Source organism: Mobula birostris, chromosome 29 (genome assembly GCF_030028105.1).
Source record: "Mobula birostris isolate sMobBir1 chromosome 29, sMobBir1.hap1, whole genome shotgun sequence".
In the NCBI taxonomy this organism is placed as follows: domain Eukaryota; kingdom Metazoa; phylum Chordata; class Chondrichthyes; order Myliobatiformes; family Myliobatidae; genus Mobula; species Mobula birostris.
Window position 1 is genome coordinate 29,910,916 of NC_092398.1, and position 22,591 is coordinate 29,933,506.

A 22,591-nucleotide genomic window follows, 5' to 3' on the forward strand; every position below is an offset into this window, starting at 1 on the left:
ATGAAACTAGACAGAATAATGGTTCAGCATGGACTGTGGGCCGAAGGGCCTGTTTCTGTGCTGTTGTGTTCTATGACTGACCAACGGTACCCACTACCAAGTGAGACATAACAAAAGTTTTATTCAGCTATGAGACGTAATCAAAGTCGAAGGAAGACAGTGTACCATAAGTGTCAAAAGTAAATTAATTACCACAATACCAGAACCCTAATGTTACCATAATGTTACTCTGAGGAACACACATCAAAGTTGCTGGTGAATGCAGCAGGCCAGCCAGCATCTCTAGAAAGAGGTACAGTCGACGTTTCGGACTGAGACCCTTTCAGGACGAGGGATCTCGGCCCGAAACTCAACTGTACCGCTTCCTAGAGATGCTGCCTGGCCTGCTGTGTTCACCAGCAATTTTTGTGTGTGTTGCTAGCAATTCCAGCATCTGCAGGTTTCCTTGTGTTTGCGTTACTCTGAGGTTAATTTTCTTGCAAGTGTCTACGGGGGAGAAAGAAACTAGAGTTTTATGAAAAACTGTACATAAAGACTGAAAAATAACCAATGTGCAAAAGACAAGCTGCAAATTAAAGAAATAATACTGAGATCATGAGTTGTGAGGAGTCTTTAAAAGTGAGTCTATAGATTGTAGAATTGGTTTAGGGTAGCGGTTGAATGAAGTTCCCTGATGATGCTAGAGGAACATTTCCTGAACTTTTTGGAGTGGGATCTAAGGCTAAGAACCTGAGCCAAAGGTGGGACCTCACATTTAAGAGAAGTTTGGATAGGTATGTGGATAAGAGAGGAGGGTCTGGATGCTGGTAGATGGCACTGATGCTCTATGACAATGACATTATGACCCTGTGTCCTGTCTGCATGCGTGGAGTTTTCACTCTCCCCGTGACTGTGGGTTTTCCCCCTAGGCATTCCCACATTGCAACAACGTGGAGTCAGTGGGTTCATCAGCTGCTGTAATTAGTCCCCAGGTTGGAGGTATGGATTAGCGGGTAGCATCTTTTGATTTCGAAGTAACGGGCCCCTCTGGTCCAATGATCCGGCGTTCCCCAATTACACCCATGTGACCAATTAACCTACTAACCAATATGTCTTTGGAAATGTGGGAGGAAACCAGAGCACCCGGAGAAAATCCACAGTGTCATGAGGAGAGTTATAAACTCCTTACATGGAGAGAATTGAACCCAGGTCACTAGTGATGTAATAACATAATTGGGGATGGGGGCTGAGGGGGGTAGGAATTTGCAGATTGAAATGGCAGTGTGTGTATGACTGGCTTGATGGTCAGTATGAACTCCGGTGGGCTGTAGGGCCTGTTTCCATGTTGAAACACAGCATTGAAGTAGGCCTTTCAGCCTACTGAGTCTGTGCTAACCATTTGCACTGATCCCATTAATTCTTCCTCACTTTCCTGTCAGATCCCTGCAGATTGTTCCCCTTGTCCACATACTGAGTGCTGATTAACCTTCTGACCCTACATGTTGCTGGGTTGTGAGAGGAAACCTGGAGGGGGTGGGGGAGGGATGGAATGGGGGTGTGAGAAAGTGGGGACAGTTGCAGGGAGAATTCGCAAACTCCACACAGTTGACAAGACCCGTCCCAATCAGAACAGTGAGGGTCAAACAAGAAGTAACAAGATCAGACCCAAAGATCAGGACACTAGAGTCATGAGGTAATACTTCTGTTTGCCTGACCTCTTCTCCGTTCAGGATGGGGTTTCTTGGCTGCTCCTTGGCTTGTAGATAGGTGAGCACAAGGGCAAGTGTTTCCTCTGTGGTGGTGGGGGGGTTGTCATTGGTGCTAAGATGGAGCCAAGTGCGACTGCTGGTGGTTAGGTGCAGATTTTTAAATCTGGGTTGGTGTATGTTGGCCGGGGTGTCAGAGAAGAGGCACAGCCTTCCTGTCCGTATTTTCTGCGGGTGAAGGGGGGTGGGGGCTTGCCTCCCACACTGCAATCCTCCCTGTTGCCGTGACAGTTCGTGGAGAGCAGCTGTAGGTGTACAAGACATCCCTGCTGTAGGGGAGGGGGCGGGGAGGTCGGGTATCAATGCCGGCTGAGCAGCGCACACTCTCTAACCCTCAACTCTCCTTGCTCCGCAGTGGGCTCGTGACGAATTCGAAGGGCTCTTCAAGCAGCCCGCGGAGAACGTCAATCAGTACATACAGTAAGTTGATCTCTGCTCTCTCGAGGCATGGGAAGGGTGGTTGGAGTGGGGCGTTTGCCATCTGCAGTTGTCCTGAAACCAAATAAATGGAGATCAGAGCTAGGCAGCAGCCCCAGTGCCAATACAATACTGGAATCTGGGTGCCTTCTCTATCTTTGCCCAACCATCTTAATTTCCTGCTTGAGAAGGTGGGTGGAGTGAGGCACCCCAAATTTCTGCAGGTCCGTGTGGGGAAGGATCTCCCACTCAGGAGATTAAGGTTTGACAGGGGGGAACCTGCAGGCGGCGACAGGTTTGGGCAATGCTGCTGGAGTAGCACCATCTACAAGGGGTAATTGCAGTACCCCTTGTAGATGCTGTACGCCGGTGATGAAGGGAATGAATGGGTTAGTGAAAACAGGCAGTTCATAGCACGGACCTGCTGGGCTGAAGGGCCTGTTTCACTCTGACTCAAGAATTGGTGTTCCTCTTTGCTCCCTTGCATATGACTAATTTCCTCTCTTTTCATCCCCCTCCCCTGCAGGGATTCCAAATTCATGGAACGCACATTGAAGCTGCCCGGGGCTCAGCCCCTGGAGGTGTTGGAAGCTGCTTTCAAAAGCTTAGTGACGGACCGTCCCAAGACCTGGGAGGACTGTGTGACCTGGGCCCGAAACCACTGGCAGATCCAGTACAACAATAACATCCGTCAGCTGCTACACAACTTCCCGCCTGACCAGGTGTGCTCCCTTTCCAACGCACCATCGTCATGGATCTCCACTCCGAGGGGACAGGATCAGACAATTCAGCCCCTCTTTCTTTTCCAACTCCATTCTCTCACTTTCTCCCTTAAACCCCCTTACCAATCCACCTCTGCCTCAAATGCACCCAATAACCATCTGTGACAATGAATTCCACAGACTCACCAAATTTTGGCTAAAGAAATTCTTCATCTGTTCTAAATGGACTTCACTTAATTTTTAGGCATTGCCCTTGGGTCATAGACCCTCCACTGATGGAAACATCCTCTCCATGAATGCTCTGTCCGTGCCTTTCAGTATCTGGGAGGTTTCGATGAGATTCCCTTCATTTTTCTGCACTCCACCGAATCCAGGCCCAGGGATAGCAGATGTTCCCCATACATTCCTAAGATTGCTCTTGTGAACCCGCCATGGTCGGTCTCCGTGGCCAGCACATCATTGGACAGGCTGCCAAAGTTGCTCTTAGTATTCCAAATGCGGTCTGACATCACCTTATAAAGCCTCAACAGTTCCTTCTGCTGGATCTAAAATGAATACTAATGAGGAATTTCCCTTGCTCCTGACTCAATCTGTGAGTTGAGGTTAATCCTGATCGAGGATTTTCAAATTCCTTTGCACCACCTCTTTCTAGCTTCCCATTCTTATTCTGACATATTAGTTCATGGCATTCTCTACTGCCACAATGAGGCTAAACACAGGGGCAACACCTCGTTTTCTTTCTGCATAACCTCCAATCAGATGGCATTTATATCTCTTAACTTCCATTAATCACTTTCCTCTTGTCTTTCCATTCCCCATTCTGACTCCCCTCTTCCCCTTCTCACCAGCACAGCAGCTCCCTCTGGTGTCCCTTCCTCCCTTTCTCCAAAAAGCTTCCTCTTTCATCCTTACCTCTTCCACCTGTCATCTCCCAGCTTCTTTCTTCATCAACCCTTCCCCACTCAACTGCCTTCCCCTTCACCTGGTCTCACCAATCACCTGATAATTTGTGCTCCTCACCTGTCCAGTATCTGCATCTCCCCCTTCTGTCCAGTCCCGATGAAGGGTCTCAGCTCGAAATGTCGACTATTCATTCAATTCCATAGATGCTGCCTGGCCTGCTGAGTTGTATAGTGATAGAAAAGTACAACTTTGGCCCATCTAGTCTGTGCCAAACCATTTTCACTGCCTTTTCCCATCGACCTGTACTGGGACTATATCCCTCCATACCCCTCCTATCCATGTACCTATCCAAGCTTCTCTTAAACATTGAAATCAAGTTTGCATGCACCACTTGCGCCAGCAGCTTGTTCCACGCACTCACAGCCCTCTAAGTGAAGTTACCCATAAATATTTCCCCTTTCACCCTTAATCCATGACCTCTAGTTGTAGTCCCACCCAATTTCAGTGCACAAAGCCTGCTTGCATTTACCCTATCTATACCCCTCAATTTTGTATCAAATCTCCTCTCAATTTCTCCATTCCAAGGAAGAAAGTCCTAAAGTTCCTCCAGTATTTATGTTGTCCCTTGGATTTTCAGCATCTTCAGAATCTCTTGTTACTGAATTCTCTCCCCATTTAGAAAATGCTCTCCACCTTTCATTCTCTATACCGGAGTACATAACCCCAGCTTGTAGCAGCATTGTGAACAAATTGACTCTGCTGTCACTGCATGAATCATGCCTAACTCTTTCTTTTATCCCACTCTCCCCAGGTCACAACTTCTGGCACTCCCTTCTGGTCCGGTCCTAAGAGGTGTCCTCACCCACTGGAGTTCGACATGCACAACGTAAGTGTCAGTGGCCCATCGTGGGGGGGTGGGGGGAGCATTTAAAGCCGGCATCCGCATTCCCGCATCCCAAAGGGCGAGGCTGTCCTCTACCCCTTGTCTGACCTCTCCCAGCACTGAGCACTGCTTTCAGAACACAACAACTTAGCAGCAACTGTCAGGCCATTTAATTTCTGAAACATCAACCTATCCCAGGCTCTGCTTTCTGGGTTAGTGACCCTCCATTTGATAGATCACTGCAAATTATCTATCACTTTGACACTAATAATATCACTCCTGCAACTCTCTGAGATAAGAGAATTCCATAAAACAAGTGAAATTCTGCCCCATCAAATCTGCTCCATCGTTCTATCATAGCTGATTTATTATTCCTTTCAACTTCACTCTCCTGTCTTCTCCCTTTAATCCTCGATGGCATTACTAGTCTGGAACCTATCGACCTCTGCTTTAAGTATACCCAATGAAGGTCTCTACAGCTGCCACTTATTCTAGTGCACGCCTTAACCACTTTGCTGGTGGTTTCAGCCACTCAGTCTTCGTGTCTCTGGAAGAGGCGCCCCATCCTGGTATCCCAGCTATAGTCTCTTTATCTGGGTGAGCGATGCTTCCGTTTCAGCGGTTGGGGGCGGTGGGGTGGTTACAGATTTGAGTGCGTGGCCCTCCGTATGCTGGCGCGAGCTCACAGGACAGGCAGCTAGCACATTCTAAAGTTTGCTTGTGTGTACGCGCACACATGTGGAACCCAGTAAGACCAAAGAATTGATTGTGGACTTCAGAAAGAGTAAGATGAGGGAACACACACCAGTCCTCATCGAATCAAGTGGAAAGGGTGAGCAATTTCAAGTTCCTGGGTGTCAACATCTTTGAGGATCTATCCTGGTCCCAACATGCCAATGCAGTTACAAAAAAAAGGCATGGCAGTGGCTATATTTCATCAGGAGTTGGCGGAGCTTTGCTATGTCACCAAACCCACTCGCACATTTCTGCAGATGTACCATGGAAAGCATTCTAATTGGTTGCATCATTGTCTGGTATGGAGCGGCCACTGCACAGGATCGAAATAAGGCTACAGAAAGTTATAAACTCAGTCAGCTCTGTCAAGAGCACCGGTCTCCCTCAGCATCCAGGATATCTTCAAGGAGCGATGCCTCAAAAAGGCAGCATCCATCATTAAGGACCCCCAACACGCAGGACATGCTTTGTTCTCATTGCTACCATCAGGAAGGAGATACAGAAGCCTGAAGACATACACTCAACATTTCAGGAATAGCTTCTTCCTCTCTGCTTTCTAAATGATTATTGAACCTATGAACACTACCTCAGTACTTTTCTTGCACTATTTGTTTAAACACTGTAATTTAGTTTTATTATGTACTGCTGCTGCATAACAGCAAATTTCACAATGTGTCAGTAACATTAAACCTAATTCTGATCATATCTTTGCCAAACACAATACCAAATTAAACCAAGTCCCTTCTGTCTGCACACGGTCCATATTCCTCCATTCACTGCATATTCATGTCTGACCTTAAACATCACAGCACATGTTTCCATGATTACCCACTGCAGATTCCAGGTATCTCTCTGTGTGGAAGCTTTCTCCTCTCAATTTAGATGCATGTCCCCTGGTATTTGATATTTCCACACTGAGGAACTGACTGTCTGCATATCTCATAACTTATAAAGCTCTATCGGATGCCCCCCACCACCACTACCCCTTTGGGGAAAAAACAGCACAAGATTACACAATTTCTCCTTTGTAGCTCATGCCCTCTAACCAGGCAGCATCCCGATGGACCTCTTCTTCACCCTCTCCATATCTTTTCAGTAGTGGAGTTGCCACATCCACGTGCTTTACTCAGATGCAGCCTCAAAGGTTCATACAGCTGCACGTGACTTCCTACCCCTCGTATTCCAATGACGGCAAGCTTGCCATATACCTGTGTTACCACCCTGTCTAATTGTGCAGATCCAAGTACGTCAGGGCTGTGAAGGGCTCTGCCATTAACTGTGCACATTCGCCCTGCATTTGATCTCCCAAAGTGCAACACTTCACACTTGTCCAGATTAAACTCCATCTGCCATTTCTCTGCCATATCCCTATTGTAACCTCCTCAGTCCACAACTCCATTCTCCTAACACACCCAGGTACGTTTATCACCCAAGCCTTCATTGGCAGGAGATGTGTGGATCCAGTACTAACGCATACCACCCCTCCCCATCCGATTTTCAGGCCCTCCACATGGATTATGTAATGGCTGCAGCGAACCTCTTCGCCCAGACCTATGGCATCAAGGGCTCCCGTGACGTGAGCAGCTTGGCCGAGATATTGAAATCCGTCAAGGTGCCGACTTTCACCCCTAAGTCCGGCGTCAAGATCCATGTCTCTGACCAGGACCTCCAGAACTCCAACGCTTCGGTCGGTGAGTGTTTATTTTTAGAGGTACAGCGCAGACGCCAGCACCCCGAATTTAACCCTAGCCTAATCACAGGACAACTTTCAATGGCCAATTAACCTACCAACTGGTAGGTGTGCCTTTGGACTGTGGGAGGAAGCCAGAGCACCCCGGAGAAGCTTGTGATTACAGGAATAACATAAAGGCAGCAGCAGGATTTGATCCAGTAGGTTTCAGTGAGATTCCTCCTACACCCTCCCCCCAACCAATTCCAAGGCTCCTGAGTGTGGTAGGGGCCACTTCCTTCTGATTGGGTGGCAAGACCCCAAATTTAGAGGGGGTGGGACTTGGGTGGTGTGAGAGAAACACGTGTGTGGTCAATGGGAGGTTATGTCTCTGTCTGTACCCAGACATCCCATCCTGCAAAAACTCATTTCAGGGAGGTAGCACCATCAATTTGCAGGACACTCCCGGGAGAGGTGGATGTCTGCAATAGAGTAGCTCCTTAGCAGCCAGCCAGCTAGTTTAAATAAGGTTAGCTATGCTAATGAACGAATGACACCTGTTAAACTCACGTCAACATGTCTTTTACAGTCTTAACCCACCATGGGCAATAGAAAAGCCACTGTTGCAAACAGCACAGCGAGCAACACTGTCATTATTTTGACCCCTATTAGGCAGGGGTACACTTTCTGGAGTGACATATGTTTTATATATTTTTTTGGAACACTCTGCCATGGTGAGCTCTCGCTCGCGCGTACTCGCTTGCTTTCTCTCTCTCTCTCTCTCTCGTTCTCTCTCTCGTTCTCTCTCTCGTTCTCTCTCTCGTTCTCTCTCTCGTTCCCTCTCTCGTTCCCTCTCTCGTTCTCTCTCTCGTTCTCTCTCTCGTTCTCTCTCTCGTTCTCTCTCTCGTTCTCTCTCTCGTTCTCTCGCTTGCTCTCTCTCGTTCTCTCGCTTGCTTGCTCTCGCGCTCTCTCTTGCTTTCTCTCGCTCGCTCTCAAAAAATTGATTTCTGTGATACTGTATATAATTTGCGGGCATCAGGGAGCCACTATTCATATGCGGGAGACTCCCTGAACTTCCGGGAAAGGTGGGATGTCTGTTGTACCACTAGACCAGCACCTTGTTCTCTGTTGAATTCTCCCTCTGACCGCTTGCTGCTGAGCAAAATCCTCGATAATCTTCCTGTATCCATTGCCTTACTGGACAGTATTCCTCCAAATACCAGTTCAAAATAAATTTATGATTAAATTACTTGTATGTCATTATGATTGGCAAAGAGGGAAAGACTCTTCTCCCCTCTGCTAGCCTGCAGGTCACCCCCCCCCCCCGATGATGGTCACGTGAAGCCGTGGGAGCAGGTGGTAGATGGCCGTATGACCAGCTGGGGCAGATCACAAGTCCTGGTTATGCGACCACTGACACCAGGCAGACAATCTCTGAGGAGTGTTGATAATGGCTGGGGTCACCTGTCTCATAAAGATGAGGCCCAGAAGAAGGCGATGGCAAACCACTTCTGTAGAAAAATTTGCCAAGAACAATCTTGGTCATGGAAAGACCATGATCACCCACGTCATATGACACAGCACATAATGATGTCATATACTTCCTTGAGATTCTTTTTCTTGTAGACATTCACATAACTACATTGATTGGCTCCCCTGGACAAGCCTTCTGTAGTGTAAGTGATCCTGAGCGATAGATGCCAGATGATGGGGCTATATTTTACTAATCTTGTGTCTCAAGAGCAGCACAGGAGACCTGGGTTCAGTCCAGACGTCTGGTATTGGGACCTGAAGTGCATTGCCTGAGGGGGAGGAGGGGCGATAAGAGGCAGAGACTCTTACAAGACTGAAGCATCCAGACCAACTTGTGGCTGGACAAGGCAGAGAAGGGTGGGCCCCAGGATGGAAAATGGAATGGGTATACATTCATATGTTTAGCATGGACATAATGGGCTGAATGGCCTGTTTCTGGCTGTGGGGCGCAGTCACTATATGAAGAGAGGTTGATTTCTAGGTCCAGTGGGTATTCATGGGTATACGGAGAGCGAGGGGACATGCCGACGAGATGGGTGATCGCTGTACATTGTTTCAACTGTTGGTACTGGCTTGGCAGGGTCCTTGTTCCCATTACTGGTATCATCAGATGCAAGGTACTGAGGAAGATCCTCTGGCAAAGAGGAGCTCTCACCTCCCCTGGCTTACTAGCTTGGTGTTTTATTGCAGATGACAGCCGTCTCGAGGAGCTGAAGGCCACCCTTCCTTCCCTAGAGGCCCTCTCCACCTTCCGGATGTATCCCATCGAGTTTGAAAAGGTACGGGCCTGCACCCTCCCCAGCGCTTGCCGCGCTTGTAGTTTGGCTGAAAGTACAGGCACGTGCAGTGCCTCGCAACTCCAATGACTAGGCTTCAGTTCCGACCTCCTCCAATCTGTGTGTGGAATTTTCAAGTTTTTCCATAATTCCATTCGGCCTTTCAAGTCCCTGCCATTCCATCATGGCTGATTTATTATCTGTCTCAACCCCATTCCCCTGCCTTCTCCCCCATGACCTTTGATGCTTTTACTAATCATAACCTATTAAACTCTGCTTTAAATATACCCAATGACTTGGCCTCTACAGCTGTCTGTGACAGTGAATTACACAGATTCACCACTCTCTGGTTAAAGAAAGCCGCCCTCATCTCTGTTCTAAAGGGACACCCTTCTGTTCTGAGAGTGTGCCCTCTAGTCCGCAACACTCCCACTAGGAAACATCCTCTCCATGTCCACTCTGTCTAGGCCTTTCAATATTCCATAGGCTTCAATGAGACTCTTCCTCTTCCCCACCCCCACGTTCTTAACTCCAGCGAGTACAAGCCCAGGGCCATCAAACGCTCCTCATACATTAACCCTTTCATCCCTAGAATCATTCTTGTGAGCCGCATCTGGACTTTCTACTCTCTACCACTCTGCCCCTGCTCACAAATGCGATCTGGCCAATCCCTTATATAAAGCCTCAGCGCCCATTTTGTGATGGTGTGGGTGCCCCCCATGGTGCTCTGGTTTCCTCCCACCTCCCAACTACAGAGCCTATAAAAAGTATACATCCACCCCCCACCCCCTCAAGTTTTCATGTTTTATTGTTTTACAACATTGAATCACAGTGGATTTAATTTGGCTTTTTTTGACACTGATCGACAGAATAGACACTTTCATGTCAAAGTGATAACAGAGTTTCTACAAAGTGATCTACATTAATTACAAATATAAAAATAAAACAAAATATTTTTTATTTAAGTATTCACCCCCTTTAAGTTTGAACTTTGACTGCCATGGCCCCCACACTCCTATTTTGGGTCAAGTGGATCAGTTCATTGGAATTCATTTCCAGTTCTCTGGCTGCTGTCTCCATCATCATTTGTCTTTGTCTTCCTCTTGCTTTCTTCCCTTCAATCTTTCCCATAATTACCGTGCATTCTAACTCCTCTTTCCTAGTCACATGTCCAATGAAGTTACGTTGCCTTTCCATAATCTCATACATTATTTCTCTTTTTGTGTTTGGTCTGTTCATGACACCCTCGTTACATATTCATTTCGTCCATGATATTCTTTGCATCCTCCTCAAAAACCACATCTCTGCTGCTACAATTCGTTTCCTCATGTTACTAGATATTGTCCAACATTGTGAGCCATATAACATAACTGGATAAACGTAACATTTCAGTACTCTGAGGCAGGTTGTCATGCCTGGTCAGTATACTCTTCATTCTCGTAAAGGTGTCTTTTGCCATCCCTGTTCTTCTTTTGATGTCCATGTCACACCTGCCATCTGATGTCACCCAGCTTCCTAAGTAGCAAAAGTTCTGTACTTGTTTTATGTCTTCCCCATTTATTCTCAGCCTGCAGATAGGATTCGCCTCCTTTTTGGATATCACCATACATTGTCTTTTTGCAATTGATAGACCCATTTTTGCACTTTCTTCAACAATTATATCAATTGTTTTGTAGTTGTTCAAATCATCAGTGCAGCCAATTGGTTTTAGAAGTCACATAATTAGTTAAGTGGAAATCACTGTGTAGTCAAGGAGTTTCAATTGATTCCAGTAAAAATACACCTGTATCTGGAAGGTCCGACTGCTGGTGAGTCAGTATCGTGGCAAAAACTGCATCATGAAGACAAAAGAACACTCCAAGCAACTCCACGAAAAGGTTATTGAAAATCACAAGTCAAGAGATGGATACAATAAAATCTCCAAGTCACCGAATATCCCTTGGAGTACAGTTAAGTCAATCATCAAGAAATGGAGAGAATATGGCACAGCTGTAAATCTGCATAGAGCAGGGTCTAGTGTGGGAGGCCACCTCTGGAGGAGTTACAAGCTTCAGTGGTTGAGAATGGGAGTGACTGTGCATGCAAGGACTTTTGCTGGGGTGCTTCACCAGTTGCAGCTTTATGAGAGGGCGGCAAGGAGAAGGCCAGTGTTGGAAAAGAAGCACACATGAAATCTCGGCCCGAGCTTGTTGGACTGTGAAAGGCTGTGAAGTTAGTGGAAGAAGGTTCCATGGTATGACAAAAACAAAACTGAGCTTTTTGGCCATCAGACTAAACGCTATGTTTGGCATAAGCCAAACACTGCACCTCATCAAAAACAAACCATCCCTACCATGAAGCATGGTGGTGGCTGCAGCATGCTGTGGGGATGCTTCACTGCAGCAGGCCTTGAAAGGCTTGTGAAGGTAGAGGGTAAAAGGAATGCAGCAAAATACAGGGAAACCCTGGAGGAAAACTTGATGCAGTCTGCAAGAGAACGGCGACTTGGGAGAAGATTTGTTTTCCAGCAAGACAATAACCCCAAGCATAAAGCCAAATCTACACGGGTTAATGTCCTGGAGTGGCCAAGTCAGAATTCAGACCTCAATCCAATTGAGAATTTGTAGTGGGACTTGAAAAGAGCTGTTCACCGACGATCCCCGTGCAATCTAACAAAGCTTGAGCAGTTTTGTAAAGAATAATTGGGAAAAATTGCAGTGTCCACACAGACTCAAGGCTGTAATTGCTGCCGAAGGTGCATTTACTAAATACTGATTTGAAGGGGGTGAATACTTATGCAATCAATTATCTTCTGTTTAATAATTGCAATAAATTTAGACCAATTTCTAGAGATCTGCTTTGACTTTGACACAGAAGAGTATTTTCTGTTCGTCAGTGTCAAAAAAGCCAAATTAAATACACTGTGATTCAATGTTGTAAAACAATTAAAACATAAAAACTTCCAAGGGGGGTGAATACTTTTTACAGGCATGCTACATGCAGGATTCAAGAACGTCGCCCTCACTGCTGTCTGAATGCTAAACCAGTCACCTTGTACAACCCCTTCCTGGTGGTGCAGCCACAGTCTTAGGCTTCTAACTCCCCTTCTCTGCTATTGACATTTCATTTCTTTCACAACAATCTCTGCACCACTCTGCTGTTTTGCACTATATGTTGTATTTGGAGCTGGTTTATTAGTACAGCGGAAAGACAACATTAATATGAATTCTGATCGTCTCCCCTCTGGCTCCTCTCTCTTGACAGGATGACGACACAAACTTCCACATGGATTTCATCGTGGCTGCTTCCAATCTCCGAGCTGAGAACTATGACATTCCACCGGCTGACAGGCACAAGGTGGGTGGCACATTTGGGTGTGGTGGGGGGGGAACAGGGGAGTGAGCTGATGGTGCTTGAGGGCAGGCTGAACCAGAAGATTAGATCCACCGTGATTTAGAAGTTTGTCTTCCATTTCCGAAGCAAATTCTGAATCAGTGGGTGGGGTGTTATTCTGGGATGACAGTCCATGTGTTGACCTGTGGGCTGGTTTGATTCTGCTGTATATAAATAACTTGAATGAAAGCGTAAGTGGCTGTGGATGAAAATGGGCACCACAGTGAGGTAAGGTTAGCGCAGTGTTATTGGAGTTCACTCCTCTGTAAGGAGTCTCTACGTCCTCCCTGTGCACTGTTGGGTTTTCTCTGAGGGCTCCGGTTTCTCCCCACGTTCCAAAAACGTACCGTAGAAGGTTAATTGGTCACTGTAAATTGTCTTTGTTATGATTAAATCCGAGTTGTCGAGGGTTGTGCAGTGCGGTTCCACGCTGTATATCAAAATTAAAATGAGGGTGACTGGCTTGGTAAGTTTGCAGTTCTAGACAGTGAAGTGGTTGTCAAAGACCGTGGCTGGAAATGGTGCTTTCATCCTGGCAAGTGTGGGAGTTCATAAAGGGAAAGTACACAGTTAACAACAGGTCCCTCAGGAGCACCGATGTGCATGGGGCCGAGTCCACAAGGTGGCTGAAAATTGAGGCTTTTGGACAGGCACATGACTCTGTAAATAGGCTGAATGCAAGCGGGCTTTTCCCACTCTGGGTGGGTGGGATGGCAGCCAGAAGTCATGACTTGAGGGTGAAAAGTTCAAGAGGAAGATGAGGGGAAACTTCACTGAGGGTGATGAGAATGGCACGAGCACCAGTGGTGCATGTGAGCTCAGTTTCAACGTCTGAGAGAAGTTTGGATACGTACATGGTTGGTAGAGGTGTGGAGAGCTATGGGAACTGCACTTGGAGCATAGACCCGGTTTAAGGGGAACAGACCCCTGCTTGCTTCTGTTGTTTGCATGATTTGTGTTTTTTTTTTCTTTCTGGGTGTTGGTCTTTTTAATTGGGTTCTTTTGGGTTTCTTGTTTTGTGGCTGCCTCTAAGCAGACAAGTCTTAAGGTAGTATAATTTATACTTTGTAGTTTAAATCCTTTGAGTAGGCAGTTTAAATGGTTTGGTATGCACTAGATGGGCCAAAGGCCCTGTTTCCGTGCTGTACTTTTCTGTGACTCTTATGAACATCCAGGGAATGGAGGGTCATGGACCGTGTACAAGTCTAAGGGCATGTTCTCTGTTCTGTGAGGTGGGAAAGGGAGGACGTCTGGTTGCAGCCCGTCTCTGACCCTCTGCCCTCTTTCCCTTCTCTCTCCCTGCCATAGAGCAAGCTCATCGCCGGCAAGATCATCCCAGCCATCGCCACCACCACGGCGGCCGTGGTGGGACTGGTTTGCTTGGAGCTCTACAAGATCGTCCTGGGCAAGAAGAAGCTGGAGTCCTTCAAGAACGGCTTCCTCAACCTGGCCCTGCCCTTCTTCGGCTTCTCCGAGCCAATTGCCGCACCAAAGCACACGGTAAGGTTGACGGAAGAGCGTCCCTGTGCAGGGAGGGTGATGAGGACACTCACGCTTGGTGTGAAGGCACCCCCCCCCCCCCGCCTTCTGAGGTGATGGTGGCTGAAGTCTCCCAAGGGAGGGGGGGTGGGTGGGGGGGTGGTCTCATTGGAAAGGCAGGCCTTTGTATGGGTGGGACAGTCCCTTGTCATATAGTTGGGGAGTCTTGGACCAGAGGGCACAGTTTCAGAACGGAAAGACATCCCTTTTGAACAGAGATGAGGAGGAATTTCTTCAGCCAAAGGGTAGCGGATCTGGAATTCATTGCCACAGATACTGTGGAGGCAGATGGGTTCTTGATTAGTAAGAGTGTTAAAGATAACGAGGGAGAAGGCAGGAGAATTGGGTTGAAAAGGAAAATAAATCAGCCATGATGAAATGGCGGAGCAGACTTAATGCTCCAAATTGCCTGATTCGGCTACTGTGTCTGGTCATAGGATATCCATCGTTCTCCTTGAACGGATCAGGTACAACAAAGGGAGGCCGGGTGATTTTTGTCCTCCTGGGATCTCCTGGGCTAGTTTATAGGCAGAAGGTGTGTTGTGTTACGGGGCCCAGGATTGAGATATCTGTTGGGTTACAGAGTTTGGGGTGGTGTGGCGGGACTTCTACAGGCAGCCTTGTTGCAAAGTATGTATCACAGGTATTTTGTAACAAGTATCAGATACACCATGCATCCGTCCAGGCATACTCAGAGCTCACTGGTTATTCTTTCTTGCCCCCACCCTTCTCTACAGTACTACGACAAAGAGTGGACGCTGTGGGACCGTTTTGAAGTGACAGGTGTCAAGGGAAATGGAGAGGAAATGACCCTCAAGCAGTTCCTGGATTACTTCAAGGTGAGCACGGCTCTGTGTGTATTGGAGGGCTGGGGATAGTTCTGGAGAAGCCCCTCAGCCCACCTCTTCTCTTTCTCTCCCCAGTAACTCAACTCCAATCACCCAGGTTGATCACAATGTCTTGCTGCTTGAGTGGAGTTTGCATGTTCTCCCTGTGATTTGTAAGTTTCCTCGTGGGTCCCAATGTCCAAATGATGTGCTAATTTGTTTTAATCAGAGGCTGTAAATCTACCCCCATTTTTAAATCCCCTCTCCCCCCCCCCCCCAATTTGGATTATGGGAAGCAACCAGAACCCAAGGAAAAGCCATGTGATTCCACAGGGAGGAATTAAACTGAAGTCTGGTGCCCCAAGCTGTAATTGCATTGTGCTAACTCTATGCTACCGTGGTGCCCAATGTACTTAACAACATTGAGGTCGCAATCATGAAAATAAGGCATTACAGCACAAAGTGTATTGCAGGCAGACAATAAGGTGCAGGAGCCACGATGAGATTGATCGTGAGGTCGCGAGTCATGTTAAGGCAGTGCTGCGGAAGGCAAATGCAAAGTTGGCATTCATATCGAGAATATAAACTCATGGGTGTAAGGCCAATGTTCCCTCTAATTTGTAATGACCAGTGTGCGCAAACATCTTGTGCTGTGCAATTTTTTGCCCAGTGACAATACCTGTGCGCACTGAATAATTTGAATAAAAACAGTATAAACAAGCCAGTTCTAAAACCTGCAGACAAATCAACGCAAACTCCACGTTGTCAACACTGTCTACTTCAGAAACCGGAAAAGGAAATGTGTACATTTGTGAAGTAGACTCAACATGCCGTTGAGGTAGATGGTGACAACATTTCGTGCACTAGTAGCAAAAGGCGTGTGTACACCTTAGAAGGAACATTACATTGATCAGACCACAGTTGGAACATTGAATAGTTTTGGGCTCCTTATCTAAGCTGCTGAGCTCCAGGTCCCACCATCTGCAATCCCTCGTGTCTCTGCCTGGCCTGTTTTGTTAAAGCTGGCAGTAATGCATGAGCTGGCATTCAAGACAGTCCAAAAGGGGTCACAGAATTCCATAATCTGAGCCCTCTGGCTATTAGAAGCAATTGACACTGAACGCAGCGTCCCCTTCTCTGAACTAGAGGTCCCAAGTTACAGATGGGGATTAATTACAGCAGGGGGTTTCTGGACTGGGAGAGGGAGAATGTCTCATTCTCTTTCTGTCTCTCTCAACAGAATGAGCACAAGCTGGAGATCACGATGCTGTCGCAGGGAGTCTCAATGCTCTATTCCTTCTTCATGCCTGCTGCCAAGCTTAAGGAGAGGATTGAGCAGCCGTAAGTATGGGCGTGCCAGCCAAGGCTGTCTGTCGTCATCCACCCCCACCCCCCACCCCCCTTCTCCCTGACTCCCTGGATTTAGCTGCCACTGTCATTCAGAAGGACTCCAGTGCTCCCATCCCAGCTTTCCAGTGGGACAATTGCAGCACACTCCCCTTCCTTATGGGACAGTCCTGTGAGCCCTTCCTTTCCACCCACACTGTCTCGGTGAACCCCTCACCCCTGACCCCTCCCTATCTCAGCCCTACCTCCCTCGCAACCTTCTACCCTCAATAATACCCCGCCCCCCCCCCACCCCATTCCTGTTGCTCCGTTTCCTGCCACCTAAGCTCCAATCATTCTGTGTCTTGGACGCCATCCTTTTCCAATGCCTTAATGTCTGCTCTGACTCGCCTCTTCTCTTCCCAAACACCAGGATGACTGAGATCGTCACCAAAGTCTCCAAGAAGAAGATTGGCAAGCACGTGAAGGCGCTGGTCTTTGAGCTGTGCTGTAATGACGAGAACGACGAGGACGTGGAGGTCCCCTACGTGCGATACACCATGCGCTGATTGGGCTCTGGGGCAGGGATGGTCAGGGAGGTTTGCCGGGGCGAGGGTGGTGGGCTGGAATCCTGAGCATGAACCCTTCACGCAGCTCCTGAGGTTCGTGGGTGTCCTTCTCCTCCCTTCTTTCACTTCCCCAAAAGCCTGTTCTAATAGGGTTTAGCAACCTCTAGCTGTAAGCATGCCATACACTGTAGCTAAGATCATTCCACAGCATCCCCTCCTTCCTCCCCCAATACAACAACTGAATGCAGGACTTCATCTCCCTGGTCCGGCCGTCAACACTCCCTCCTCAGGGTTCTGAGTTCACTCCCCTTTTTAATTTAACTGTTACAGGCACCGTCGAGTGCCGGGATGTGAGCCCTGTGGGTGAGAGAGAGACGCCGTGCATCATCCCTGCCCTATTGTCTTCAACCCATGCCAGGAAACTTTCGCCTCTCCCCTCGCCCGTCTTCCTCCCCCCCCCCCCCCCAACTTTCTGTGTTTATCAGGTTAGTGATGTCTGTAGTAAATTGGCCGTAGTTCTACCACTTGGATCTTGATGGGGAGAGAGCGAGCGTGGCAGAGAATGGGGGTGGGGGGAGGGAGTGTGTGGTAATCGTTTGTGTGTGCGTGCGTGTGCGTGTAAATGCGTGCGTGAGAGAGCGAAAACTGTATTGGCTTTCCCGCTTAACAACCCCATTGCCCCTGTATTTGTTCCGACACTGGGTATGGGGGGAATTAGTGTCACAGATTTCGGGACGTCGGCCAAGGGAAGGTCTTTCTGTTATCCAAGATTGGTTTAAAATATTACCGTGGAAAAAATACACAGATTTTTGAGATTGCACTTGGTCTGTGGCGGAAATGAAATAAAATGGAGTTTAGTGAGTTTTTCTTTTTTTTTACAAAACCAGCAAAATTTATTCACACAAAATACAAACATCAAATGAGCAAATTCAAATTAAAATGATTATTATTGTCTATAAAATAGTGAATTCCCTGGGGTCCCACCTTTCCTAAAAATCCCTCATGGTACCCATGTTCCATCTCCAGGGGCAACCAGGCATGAATGTATCCCTGGAAGAGGGGCAGGCAGGCAAAGCCCTCAACTGCCTGCTACCTGGCTAGGGCCCAGGAGCAAGCCCACCAGAAAATCCTCCGAGCGACTCCTGTCCTGCCCCCAGCCCACCCACTGGGAGCACAGGACTAAAGTGCAGACAAAACCTGAGGAGCAGTCCCTGCAGTCCGGCTGCAACCTCTGGTATTCCATGTCAGTGTGATACACTGACTCCTGGCCACAGGATGGACAAGTGGACGCGGTGTCAGTGACTGCCCTCTGCTACACCTTCCGGCCAAGGACCCCAGTGTACAAGGAAAAGACCCCTGCATGAAGAAGCTCCCGCTAGGGACCTCCCCTGTTTCGATCCTTAGAGTGCTTCTCCTGATATTTCAATGCTGAAAGTCTCTGCCTCCAGTCGCCCCTCAGCCAGAGCGTTTCAGATCATAAACTTACTTCTTGGGTGGTGGGGTGGGGGAGATGATGCTCCTTGGATCCTTTGTACACTTGTCACCCTAAACCCCTGGTCCCTGGCATGGGGGCAAACTTTCCTACTCTCCACCCTGTCTCTGCCCCTCATCATTTTGTCTACCTCTATCAGGTAGGGAGATCTCCATTCCAGAGAGAATAAACCCAGCTTTTCGGGTCTCTCCTTATAACAAGTGCTGTGTTCCAGGCAGTGTTGTGCAGGAAGCTCTTCTGCACCATCTCACCTGATCCCTACATTGAGGTGTCCAGAAACACACACAATACTCCAGCTGAGGGGCAGCACGCCTGGCATTGCCCACCTTCCTCTTGTACCCGATTCCTCCTCCAGCCCTTTTTGCTTTTCCACATATCACCTCCCAGCCTGAAATGTTAACTGTTCATTCCCCTTCGTAGATACCTGCCTGTCCTGCAACTTGTTTTAGGGATTTAGCTGAGGCTGGTGCGAAGGAAGATTTCTCAGAGTTCCTTCAAGGAGAAGAAGGCAGTGGCAGTGATTCACAACTCTTCCCTCCTCTCCTTCCCTGTGTGAGAGGGAAATCCAAATAGTTTTCTCCACCACTGCAGTCTCCAGACAAGTCTGCGTTCAAACCCCTACAAATGCCATCTCCTGTCTGACCTGTTTGGACTGCGGACGGGTTGACAATGATTTGTCTGTCATATCCACCAATGACAGACATGTGCAATTGCGATTATGTGAACTGCATGTGGAAACCTGTGGGGGAGGTTGGAGTTTTAAAATGGAAAAGCTGTCGCACTGGGGTAGTACCACTCTCGACCTCAGAAGTCTGGGTCCAGAGATACAAGTAGTCTTCACATCTGGGGTTTTCCTTGGTTGCAGTGGATGGCCATGACTACTTCTGTGCGTCCTCATTCTCTTCACGCTCCATGTGGTGTTGCAGAACCATCTGATCCTGGCCATTTGATCTCACTGTTGGCCTCATCCACCCAGTCTGCTGGAGCATACGTGTCCGTGTCTCACCAGGGTATGAGACCTGCCTGTCCAAGCGGTGTACTGTGGTGTGGCCACTGCTGCACACAGACTTGGAGCCACGGGTGAGAGCTGAGTAGCAGGTAGAGACCAAAGGTGAGGGAGCTGCCCTGGAATGGACAGGAAAAGCCCCTTCACCAGATGTGCTCCGCTCCCTAGGTAGATTCACATCACAACCAGGCACTCCTTCCTGGAGGAAAATCAGATTACCTGTCGAATCACACAGTGAAATACATGGAACTACCGTCCAAGGACCCTACTGAGGGCAGCCTGCAAGTGTTGCCTCACACTTGCAGCGCCATCACAGAGTACCCACAAGTTCATGAACCCATACCCTGATTGTACATCTTTGAATGGGGCGGGAACTCTCACAGTTGTGAGTGTACAAACTCCTCAGAGGCAGCAGCAAGAATTGAACCTTGATCTGCTGTTGTCAACTCTGTAAAGTGCTACGCTAACCATTATGCTACCATAAAGCCCTTCTTGTGTGCCACATTAATAGCGTGTGATTCAATATCATTTCACTACCTGCAATGACATCTTTCAATATTTTGAGTCTGGCACATGGTTCAACTGATGTCCCTACTTGTCAGCAAAGTCACCTCTGAAGTTTTGAGCACTTCAGCTTGGCTGAAGTATTTGGCTCATACTTCAGCTTGGAGCAAATAACCTAATTCTGCTCTTGTCTCTCCATAGCATTCTAACTGCATCACTGCCTGATTTGGGTGGGGGGTTGCACTGCACAGGATTGGAAATAAGCTGCAGAAAGTTGTAAATTTTGGGTATGTACCAGTCTCCCCAACATCCCGGACATCTTCAAGGAGCAATGCCTCAAAAAGGCGGTATCCATCATTAAGGGCCCCATCACCCAGGACATTGCTGCCATCAGGGAGGAGGTACAGGAGCCTGAAGGCACACACATTTCAGGATCCGTTTTCTCCCCTCCACCCTGAATGCACAATGAACCCAGTACCACCTCACTACTTCTGCAATGCTTATTTAATATGTTAATATTTCTTACTGTAATCTGTAGTACATTTATGTATTGCAGTACTGCTGTAAGTATAAAAAAAACAAATTTCATGACATTTATCAGTGATGATAAACCAAATTCTGAGGAGGTTCAGAAGCCCCAAGTCCTACAGTGCCAGGTACATCCCTTCAACCATTCAGTTTGTTGAACCAGCGAGCACAACCGCCATGGGGCAGTAACACACGATGACCAACTTTGCACTGCAATAGACATTTTGGTCTAATTTCACTCTCTGTAAAAAAAAATGTATATAAATTGTACTCAGTGGCCACTTTATTAGATACTTCCTAAGTAAAGTGGCTACTTTGTGTGTGTGTGTGTGCCCATGATCTTCAGCTGCTGTAGCCCATCCACTTCAAGGTTTGATGTGCGTTCAGAGAGGCTCTTCTACACACCACTGTTATAACACGTGATTATTTGAGTTACTGTCACCTTGAACCAGTCTGACCATTCCCCCTGACCTCTCTCATTAAGAAATTGTTTTTGCCCACACAACTCCTGTACACTGGATTTTTTTTTTTGTTTGTTTTCTCACACCATTTTCTGTAAACTCTAGAGCAGGGGTTAACAACTGAGTTCCATGGACCCTTCACTTAATGGTATTGGTCTGCGGCATTAAAAAGGTTAGGAATCCCGGCTCCAGTGACTGTAGTGTGTGAAAATCCCAGATCAGTTTCTGAGATACTCAAACCACCCCGTCTAGCACCAACAATCAATTCATGGTCAAAGTCGCTTAGAGCACATTTCTTTCCCATTCTGATGTTTTGGCCTGAACAACAACTGAAACTCTTGACCACGTCTGCATGCTTTTATGCACTGAGTTTCCAGCACATGATTTGCTGATCAGATACTTTCATCTTCGTACAGGTAAAACCTAATAATAATACTACAAAAGGTTGGGTCTCCTGGTGCCGCAGCAACAACCTGGCACTCAATGTCAGTAAGACGAAAGAGCTGATTGCGGACTTCAGGAAGGGTACAACAAAGGTACACATACTAATCCTCACAGAGGGATCAAAAGTGGAGAGAGCAAGCAGTTTCAAATTCCTGGGTTTCAAGATCCCGGAGGATCTGACGTGGCCCTGACATCAATGTAGTTACAAAGAAGGCAAGACAGCAGCTATACCTTATTAGGAGTTTGAAGCAATTTGGCATGTCAACAAATACACTCAAAAACTTCTATAGATGTACCATGGAGAGCATTCTGACAGGCTGCATCACTGTCTGGTATGGGGGAAGCTACTGCACAGGACTGAAAGAAGTTGCAGAGGGTGAATCTGCTCTGCACTCTCTTTAGCACAGTCTTCTCCTCCCTGTGGGAACCACTGGACTTGTGGGGTGGGTGGGGGGTGTCCTTGGACACCTTGTTTTTATTTCAAAAACCAGCTTCTTCCCCCTCTGCCAGTAGATTTCTGAATGGTCTCTGAACACTACCTCACTATTCCTTTTTAACTCATTCTATCTATCTATCCACCTAATTATCTGTTCACCTGTCTATATGTTTCACTCTGTTTATCTGTCTGTCTGTCTATCTCTTTGTCCAGCCATCTGTCTGCGCTGTTTCGCTGTTGGGTTCCTCCAGCATTTTGTGTGTGTGTTGCTGTGGAATTTCTGCGGCTGTAGAACTCCCGCCACTGCCTGTAAGGAGTTTGTACGTTCTCGCGTGATCACGTGGGTTTCCGCGGGTGCTCTGGTTTGCTGCTGCAGTCCGAAGGTTAATTGGTCATTGTAAATTATATCAGGGGTTGATGGGCAGTGTGACTCAAAGGAGCAGAAGGGCCTGTATCTCAATAAATAAAACATACATACCCAATGACTTGGCCTTAAGCCATACTCAAAAATGCAAGCCAGGTCTCTGATTGAAGGGTCTCAGCCTGAATAGCCATTGTAAACAAAGTCACTGGGAGACACAGAAGCTAGCGATATAGAAGTCTTTATTCAGCAAAACAAACCAGCATCGTACTCGAGACACTGTTGGAAGAAGAGGCCTCCTGACCCGATATTACATCACACTTTATCTGCTAAAGAACAAAGG

General features: G+C 47.5%; 1 protein-coding gene across 7 annotated transcripts in view; it reads left to right on the forward strand.

Moving 5' to 3' along the window:
- The window catches only part of uba1 (ubiquitin-like modifier activating enzyme 1), a 66,926-nt gene extending 49,049 nt beyond the window's left edge, over positions 1-17,877 (forward strand). For all 7 annotated transcript variants that reach the window (XM_072246755.1, XM_072246750.1, XM_072246754.1 and 4 more), the window contains 10 exons: positions 2,101-2,165; positions 2,689-2,884; positions 4,599-4,673; positions 6,907-7,096; positions 9,298-9,386; positions 12,627-12,719; positions 14,064-14,255; positions 15,032-15,133; positions 16,362-16,462; positions 16,881-17,877. In XM_072246755.1, the coding sequence (XP_072102856.1) occupies positions 2,101-2,165; positions 2,689-2,884; positions 4,599-4,673; positions 6,907-7,096; positions 9,298-9,386; positions 12,627-12,719; positions 14,064-14,255; positions 15,032-15,133; positions 16,362-16,462; positions 16,881-17,016 (1,239 nt within the window). In that variant the 3' untranslated portion in view covers positions 17,017-17,877. The remainder of the gene's footprint in view (positions 1-2,100; positions 2,166-2,688; positions 2,885-4,598; positions 4,674-6,906; positions 7,097-9,297; positions 9,387-12,626; positions 12,720-14,063; positions 14,256-15,031; positions 15,134-16,361; positions 16,463-16,880) is intronic.
- The last annotated feature ends 4,714 nt before the right edge of the window (positions 17,878-22,591 follow it).